The sequence below is a fragment of the Rhinoderma darwinii genome, chromosome 1 (assembly GCF_050947455.1).
Source record: "Rhinoderma darwinii isolate aRhiDar2 chromosome 1, aRhiDar2.hap1, whole genome shotgun sequence".
NCBI lineage: Eukaryota > Metazoa > Chordata > Amphibia > Anura > Rhinodermatidae > Rhinoderma > Rhinoderma darwinii.
In genome coordinates, this window is record NC_134687.1 from 436376048 (window position 1) to 436385633 (window position 9586).

The 9586-nt window shown below is 40.8% G+C and overlaps 1 protein-coding gene across 1 annotated transcript; it reads right to left on the minus strand.

Annotated features, from left to right (window-relative positions):
- Window positions 1-8544: 8544 nt before the first annotated feature.
- LOC142651592 (olfactory receptor 6S1-like) lies at window positions 8545-9276 on the minus strand. The gene has a single exon (XM_075826536.1). It carries the CDS (start codon window positions 9274-9276, stop codon window positions 8545-8547), a length of 732 nt encoding a protein of 243 aa, XP_075682651.1.
- Between the last annotated feature and the right edge of the window lie 310 nt (window positions 9277-9586).

Sequence of the window (9586 nt, forward strand, 5' to 3'; positions counted from 1 at the left end):
AAGGCCTCCCTAACACACAGCTTGGCCAAAGTGTCAGAAAGGGTGAGAGCAGGGCAGTATGCAGTGAGAACATATTGTTAGTCAAGTATAAGGACAAGAGGGATGTCCTTCTGTTGACCACAATACATGGTAACTGCAGCACCCCTGTCCCTGTATAAGGTAGCACTACAATGACCCCCAAGCCAGATTAAATTGTGGGCTATAATAAGTACATGGGAAGGATTGATCTTTCAGATCAAGTGCTGAAGTCGTATACTGCCATGCTAAAAACAAGGGTGTGGTACAGATGGCATTGTATAACGCTATTCCAATGTGCAGGCCGGGTCATTCCTTAATTTTCAAGAGGTGATTATGAAGGCACATGTGTTTGAAGACCAGGAAGGTGAGGGCCCAAGCACATCTGCTGAAAGTCAGAGCACCCGTATTGTATCAGGGCAACAAAGAAGGAAAGATTCAAAAGACGGTGCAGAGTGTGTTCCAAAAGGGGGATAAGAAAAACACCACTTATCAGTGCGATACCTGCCGCAAAAATCCTGGCCTAATGGATTCCTTCAAGAAGTACAACACATCTATGGATTATTAATTTTATGATTTATGTACCCTTTTATTATACTCTGATTTGCTTTGCACAACTTACATATGGCCCCACATTATAAATTGAAATACCAGTAAATACAGCCTAATTCAAATAAATTCAGCAAAAAAAAAAAATTCTCGGGTCAAAATGCTATGCCCTTAGATAACTTCCTTGAGGGGTGTAGTGAAATAATTGGGGTCACTTGTGGAGTGTTACCACTGTTTTTGGTCCCTCAGGGGCTTTCCAAATGTGACATGGCACCCAGCAAAATCTGAATGCGAAATGGCGCTCCTTCCCTTCTAATCCCTGCCATGTGTTCAAACAGCAGTTTATTACCACATATGGGGGTTTGCCATGCTCAAGAGAAAGCTTTACAAATGATGGGGCGCCTTTTCTCTTTTAGTCCTTTTGGAAATGAAAAAAACATTTCTAAACCTACATTTTATTGGAAAAATGTAGAATTAATTTTTTACGCCCTAATTCCAATAATTTCTGCAAAAAAGTGGTGGGGTCAACATGATAACTATACCTTTAGATAAGTATTAAGGATAAGGGGTGTAGTTTCCTAAATAGGGTCACTTTTGGGGTGTTTCCACTGTTTTGGTCCCTCAGGGGCTTTGTAAATGCGACATGGCACCCGAACACCCAGGGCCGGCTACAGGTTTATGTGGGCCCTTGGGCGACACAGACTCACAGCAGCAGTAAAATGGCAGAAAACGGCAGTTTGTGCCCCCAAATAGAAGTTAAGCCCCCAGTTTATGCCCCCATATAAAAGTTAGGCTCCCGTTTGTGCCCCCATATAAAAGTTATGCCCCCAGTTTGTGCCGATCTATACAGTGAACTGTAGATAATGCCACCCACAGCCCATGTAGATAATACTACAGTGCTCTCTGTAGATAATGCCATAGTGCCCTCTGTAGATAATGCCACAGTGCCCTCTGTAGATAGTGCCACACACCCCCTGTAGATAATTCCACAGTGCCCTCTGTAGATAATGCCACAGTGCCCCTGTAGATAGGGCCATACACCCCCTTGTAGAAAGTGCAACACACACACACTTGTAGATAGTGCCACACACACCCCCTTGTAGATAGTGCCATACACACCCCTTCGTAGGTAGTGCCACACACCCCCTTGTAGGTAGTGGCACACACACACCCCCATGTAGATAGCGCCACACACACCTGTGGAAAGCGCTATTGGGGCTCCTTCTAGAAGTGTAATCCCTAGCCAGAGAGTTGCCAGCGTTCTGGCAAGGGATTCCTCTCCTTGAGTAGTCCCTGAGCTCACTGTCCATATATGGAAAGTGACGTCAGGGGCTTCCCCAGGAGCGGAATCCACGGCCAGAGCGGCGGCAATGCTCTCAATGGGGATTCCGCTTCAGGAGAAGCCCCTGAGGTCATTATCCATATATGGATAGTGATGCCAGGGGCTTCTCCAGGAGCGGAATCCCCGGCCTGAGTGTTGCCGACGCTCTGTCCGGGGTTTTAGGTCTCGTGGGAACCCCTGACGCCACTGTCCATATATGGACAGGTACGTTAGGGGCTCCCTCTATGAGGGGAATCTCGGGCCAGAGCATCAGTAACGCTCTGGGGGATTCCGCTGCTATAGGAGCCATGACAGCAGCGTCTTCTCTCTTCTCTCTCTTCTTTCTCTTTTCTCTCTCTCTCTTCTCTCTTTTCTATCTTCCCTCTCTTTTCTATCTTCTCACACTTTTCTCTCTTCTCTCTCCCTCTCTCATTCTCTATTTTCTCTCTCTCTCTCTCTCTTTTCTCTTTCTCATCATATTCATTGGACATCACTAAATGAATCACTAAACTAAAGTATGCAGCGAAAGCAACACCAAACCAAGTGGGGCAGTGTGTTTGCTAATGTTTACTCCTTGTGTATTTGTAGTCCTGGCCCCACAGAAGAATATTCCAAATATATATATGTAGTATGCTTATTATATACCAAGATAATGACATATGCAAATCACTTGAATTAAAAATTGTCACAATAAACAAAAAAAACATAATAGTTTCTAAAATAACAGCTTATTTCTGCAAAAATCAGCCGCTTTTAGGGGGTTTGAATTGCCCATTGTCCCAGATTTTTAGGACAGCCACAGGCGGTGCAGGAAACTACAGCACAGTCTCATAGAATATGCTATTACTCTGTGATGGGAAATCCTCTATTATCCCTTTACTAACTTTGACGACCAGATATTGTCATATTTAACCCCTTTATCACCCTAGATTAAAATGAACCCTGAATTCACCTAGTATTAATTTTTGGTGAAAGGTGGATTATTTGGCATTTGAATTAATAATAATAATCTTTATTTATATAACGCCAACATATTCCGCAGCACTTTACAATTCAGAGGGAACATGTACAGACAATATCAGACATTACATAGTGACAAAACTAATTAACAATTCAAACAAGAGGAGTGAGAACCCTGCTCACAAGAGCTTACAATCTAGGAGGACTTGCAGTATTATGTGGAAACTATATGGCAGCGTTATTTGGATTCTTTAACCCCATCTCGACATTTGCTGTATGGGTACACCATGGAATGCCATGACTTCCCGCAAATTGCGTATCCATACGCCAAATGTTTGGCACCGGCTCAGAAGCTGAGCTGGTGCCATCATCGTCGGATCTCAGCGGTATCTTACAGCTGACATCCGGCTGAAATGGCGGGGACTGAAATTAGCTTTGATCCCCGCCATTAACCCCTTAAGTGCATCGCTCAAACGCGATCGATGCGCTTAAGGTGTTTGCATCTCATCAGAACCCCAGCAATGAAATTGCCGGGATTCCGGTGGCTGCAATGGAAACTGGAGGCCTAATACTGGCCTCCCGGTCTGCCTAGCACGGAAGCCGGTCAGGACCCGCCCAGCGGCGGAGCCTGATCGGCTTCCGTAGCCGCCGGCAAGATGGCGCCGGCTCAGGAGCTGATCCGGCGTCATCAGCAATGGAAGTCAGGTGTATGTTACAGCTGACATCCACCTGTAATGGCAGGAACCAGAGCTAGCTCCGATCCCTGCCATTAACCCCTTCGATGCAGCAATCGAAAGTGATCGCAGCATCTTAGCGGTTGCTAGCAGATCGCCAGCCCTGACAGGCAATCAGGACTGGCGACTGCTGCTATGGACACAATGGCCTCCTGCTCTGCCATTACGGAAGCCGATTAGGCCCTCCGGGAGGCGAAGGCTAATCGGCTTGCTGTCAGTGAATAACTGACAGGTCTAATACATTGCACTACGTAGGTAGTGCAATGTATTAGAAAAAAAACATCAGACAGTTGGACCTTCAAGTCCCCTAGTGGGACTTGGAAAAAAAGTGTAAAAATAAAGTATAAAAAAGTGTAAAGAAAAAAGTAAAAAAAATAAAAGTTTGAAAACAATAAAAGTTTCAAGTAATAAAATAAAAGACAATCGCCCTTTTTCCTTAAGTCTCAAGTCCTTTATTATTAAAAAAAATAATAAACCATACGTATTTGGTATCGCCGTGACCGTAACGACCTGAGGTATCAAAATATTATATTATTTATTGCACGAGATGAACAGCGTAAAAAAAAAATACCAGAGTTTCTGTTTTTTGGTCACTTTGCCCTACAAACATTGGAATAAAAAGTGATCAAAAAGTTGCACGTATCCAAAAATGGTACCTATAAAACTATAGCTCGTCTTGCAAAAAACAAGCCCTCATACAGCTCCGTCGACAAAAAAGTTAAAAAGTTATGGTTCTCACAACTTGGCGACAGAAAAAATACATTCTTTTTACAAAAGTAATTTTATTGTGCAAAAAGTTGTAAAACATAAAAAAGTGCTATAAATTAGGTATTGCCGAAATTGTACTCACCCGCAGAATAAAGTTAACATGTAATTTATAACGGCAGCTGAATGCTATATAAAAAAAACTAAAAAAAACAATGCCAGAATTGCGTTTTTTTGTTTACCTGGCCTCTAAAAAAATAGGATAAAAGGTGATCAAAAAGTCGCATGTACCCCAAAATGGTACCAATAATAACTACGGCTCATCCCGCAAAAAAACAGCCCTCATGCCACGACGTTTATGAAAAAATAAAATGAGTTATGGCTTTAATAAGTCAGGAAATAAAAAATATGCAGTTGTGCCGGCCCGAGGGGAACATTTCTTCTGTTTCAAGAGGCGATTTATCAAGGACCTAAAATTAGGGAACCAGGAAGGTGAGGGCGCAAACATATCCGCTGGAAGCGACGGTGCCCGTATTATACCAGGACAACACTTTCCAGCACAATTCCCCAAACTGCAAAGGTGCAGAGTGTGGACCAAAAGGATAAGAAAGGACGCCATATATCAGTGCGACACCGGCCTGTGCAGAAAGGATTGCTTTACAGCGTAACACACATCTATGGATCATTTTATTGTTTTTTTACCCCATCATTATACCACCTGACTATGCCCCTGATGTACTCTGCCCAGCTTACATGTACCCCCACATTATAAACGGAAACACCAGCAATACTCAAAAAATCTACTACCAAGCAAAATCCACTCTCCAAAAGCCAAATGGCGCTCCCTCCGCTCTGAACCCTACAGTGTGCCCAAACAGCAGTTTCCTTCCACATATATGGCATCATCATACACAGGAGAACCCTTTTAACAATTTTTGGGGTGTGTGTCTCCAGTGGCATAAGCTGGGCATGACATATTTGCCACTGAAATGGCATATCTAGGGAAAAATATACCTTTTTAATTTGCACCATCCGCAGCGCATTCATTTATAGAAAAGGCCTGTGGGGTGAAAATGCTCACTACACCCCTTAATAAAATGCCTTGAGGGGTGTAGTTTCCAAATGGGGTCACTTCTCAGGGGTTTCAATGGATTTCAGAGCCTCTGCAATTGTGAACCAATACTTTGTAAATTGCCAAATTAGGCCTCAATTTTACATGATACGCTTTCACTCCTGAGCCTGGTCGAATGTCCAGGCAAAAGATTACGGCACATGTAGGGTGTTTCTAAAACAGGGAAACACTGCATAATAATTAGAGAGCTGTCTTGTTATGGTGGCACAAGCTGGGCACCACTTATTGCCATATCTATGGAAAAAAAACAAAACATTTTCACTCTGCAACATCGAGTGCACACTAATTTCTACAAAACACCTGCAGGGTTAACATGCTCATTGCACCCCTAGGTGAGTGCATTGAGGGGTGTAGTTTTCAAAATGGGGTCACTTCTTGGAGGTTTCCACTGTTTTGGTCCCACAGGCGCCCAGAAACCAATCCAGCAAAATCTGCACTCCAAATGGCGCTCCTTCCCTTCTAAGCCCTGCCATGTGCCCAAACAGCAGTTTATGACCACATATGGGGTATTGCCGTACTCGGGAGAAATTGCTTTACAAATGCTGGGTTCTTTTTTTCCTTTATTTGTTGAGAAAATGAAACATTTTGCACTAAAGCTACGTCTTATTGAAGAAAAAGCATTCTAATAAATTCTATGAAACATCTATGGGGTCAAAATGCTTAGTACACCCCTAGATGAATTCCTCAAGGGGTGTAGTTTCCTAAATGGAGTAACTTTTTGGGTGTTTTCATTGTTTTGTCCCCTAAGGAGCTTTCCAAATGCGACTTGGCCTCCGCAATACATTCCTGCTAAATGTGATCTGCAAAAGCCAAATAGCGCTATTTCCCTTCTAAGCCCTGCCGTATGTCCAAACAGCTATTTATTACCACATGTGGGGTATTGTTTTACTCGGGAGAAATTGCTTTACAAATTTTGTGGTCCTTTTTCTCCTTCAGTCCTTGTGGAAATGAGAAAAAAATAGCTAAACCTACATTTTCTTTGAAAAAATTTAGATTGTCATTTTCAGGGCCTACTTCCAATAATTTCTGCAAAAAAACTGTGGGGTCAAATCGCTCACTATACCCTTAGATAATTTCTTCAATGGGTGTAGTTTCCAAAATGGGGTCACTTGTGGGGGGTTTCCACTGTTTTGTCCCCTCAGGCGCTTTGTAAATGTGACATGGCCTCCGCAAACCATTCCTGTTAAATGTGAGCTCCAAAAGCCAAATAGCACTCTTTCACTTATAAGCCCCGCCGTGTGTTAATACAGCCGTTTATTACCACATGTGGTGTATTGTTTTACTCGGGAAAAATTGCTTTACAAATTTTGCGGTGCTTTTTCTCCTGCAGTCCTTGTGGAAATGAGAAAAAATTAGCTAATCCTAAACAATTTTTAAAAAATGTAGATTTTTATTTTTAGGGTATACTTCCAACAATTTCTGCAAAAAACCTATGGGGTAAAAACGCTCACTATACCCCAAGATAATTTCCTCAATGGGTGTAGTTTCCAAAATGGGGTCACTTGTGGGGGGGGTTCCACTGTTTTGTCCCCTCAGGGGCTTTGTAAATGTGACATGGCCTCTGCAAACCATTTCTGCTAAATTTGAGCTGCAAAAGCCAAATAGCGCTCTTTCCCTTCTAAGCCCCGTCGTGTGTCAATACAGCCACTTATTACCACATGTGGGGTATTGTTTTACTCGGGAAAAATTGCTTTACAAATTTTGCAGTGCTTTTTCTCCTGCAGTCCTTGTGGAAATGAGAAAAAAAAATCGCTAAACCTACATTTTCTTTAAGAAAATTTAGATTTTAATTTTCACGGCCTACTTCCAATAATTTCTGTAAAAACCTGTGCGGTCAAAATGCTCACTATAAACTTGATAATTTCCTTGGGGTGAGTAGTTTCCAAAATGGGGTTACTTTTGGGGGATTTCCACTGTTTTAGCACCACAAGGGCCCTTGAGACCTGGCATGGTGCTTAAAATATATTGTAATAAAAATAAGGCCCCAAAATCCACTAGGTGCTCCCTTGCTTCTGATGCTGGTGCTTCAGTCCAGTAGCACACTATGGCCACATGTGGGATATTTCCTAAAACTGCAGAACCTGGGCAATAGATATTCAGTTGCATTTCTCTGGTAAAACGTTCTGTGTTATAAAGAAAATTGGATTCAAAATTAATTTCTGCAAAAAAATATGAAATTTGTACATTTCACCTCTAATTTGCTTTAATTCCTGTGAAAAGTCTAAAGGGTTAAGAAATTTTCTAAATGCTGTTTTGAATACTTCGAGGGGAGACGTTTTTACAATGGGGTGACTTGGGGGTTTCTAATATATAAGGCCCTCAAAGCCACTTCACAACTGAACTGGCCCCTGTAAAAGTAGCCTTTTGAAAAATTCTTGAAAATGTGAGAAATTGCTGCTGAAGTTCAAAGCTTTGTAACATCCTAGAAAAATAAAAGGATGTTCAAAAAACGATGCCAATCTAAAGTAGACATATGGGGGATGAAACAATTTTGTGTGTTATAACTGCCTGTTTTACAAGCAGATACATTTAAGTTCAGAAAAATGCTAATTTTTGAAATGTTTCGCTACATTTTGGTGTTTTTCACAATTAAATACTGAACATATCGAGCAAATTTTGCCAGCAACATAAAGTCCAATGTGTTACGAGAAAACTTTCTCAGAATCCCTTGGATAGGTGAAAGCATTCCGACGTTATTACCACATAAAGTGAAACATGTCAGATATAAAAAATGAGGCTCGGTCAGGAAGGTCCAAAGTGTCTAAAGAGGGAAGGGGTTAAGGGAGTATTATTCGGATACTGCATATTATCTAGGTACTATATGGTGTTATTATATTGACTGTATGGGATTATTATTTTGGCATTGTATGGTGGTGTTTCTATGCAGATTATGAGAAAAACTGTCCAGCAAATGTCATTCCAGGGATTTCCTACTTCTGGATTCTGGTGTTAAATAACATTTTTCACGTAGTCATCCAATTTTTTAAAATACCATACAAGTATGTTGCATTGCTAGCAATCCTTTAATATAAAAAAATTAAACACACTATTTAATTCATAATTTCGCTTACCTCAGCTGTTTTAAGATCCTTACATTTTGTTAAAACTAATATTCAGTTTTTTCGTTTTTATTGCTTTTGATAGAGTATTATTAATAACATATCACTGAGTGATATTCTAACATTCTGGTTTCTTAATGTGTAGATAAATGGATTAAGCAAAGGAACAACCACTGTATTCAGAATAGCAACTTCTTTGTTAAAATTAGCACCCTGGCCTTGTGCTGGCTTTGCATACAAGAAAATACAGCTGCTATATATCAGAGTCACCACAATAGCATGTGAAGAACAAGTGGATAAAGCCTTTCCTCTTCCTTCAGCTGAATCAATTTTCAGTACCTCCAAAACTATCTTAAGATATGAGATGAGTGTCACAAGGATAGAAATATATAATGTGCATGCACCAGCAACTGATAGCAATTCAATCATAGTTGTATCTGTACAAGAATTTTTAAGAAGAGGACTTAAGTCACAAAAGAAATTGTCAATTAAATTATTGCAAAACTTTAATTTCATTAGTAAAACAGAAGGCAAGGCAATGGTTAAAAAAGATCCAAGCCACACTCCAGCTATAAGACGAAGATACATAGGTCTGTGCATAATCATAGTGTAGCGCAGAGGGTGACATATTGCTATATATCGGTCAAAGGACATTACTGCAAAAAGTAGAAATTCTGCAGTCCCAACCAAGAAGTAAATAAAGAATTGGGCGAGGCAAGATTCTAATGAAATGCGAACTCCTTGATGTACAAATCCCTTCAACATACCGGGTACAACAGTGTTAATAAAACAGATGTCCATGACAGCTAAATTACACAGGAAATAATACATAGGGAAGTGAAGTCTTGGGTCAGAGAAGACTAAGTATAAAATAATAACGTTGCCCATCAATGTGAAGGTGTAAGATAATAAAATTAAGTAGAACAAAAATATTTTTAAATGAGGCACCAAATGAAAACCCAGCAGAATGAACTCAGTAACAATAGTTCTGTTCTTTGTATTGTTAAAGGAATATGGAGAGCAGGAATGGCTGGAAGAAGATAGCATCATGCTATGACTCAGTAATACAGAAAAGTGATGAAAAAGCTTGGGTAATAAATAGTGACTTAAG

What these genes read in the sequence shown, in the direction of transcription:
- LOC142651592 (XM_075826536.1), bottom strand. Translation starts at nt 9,276, where the DNA reads ATGGACATCTGTTTTATTAACACTGTTGTACCCGGTATGTTGAAGGGA.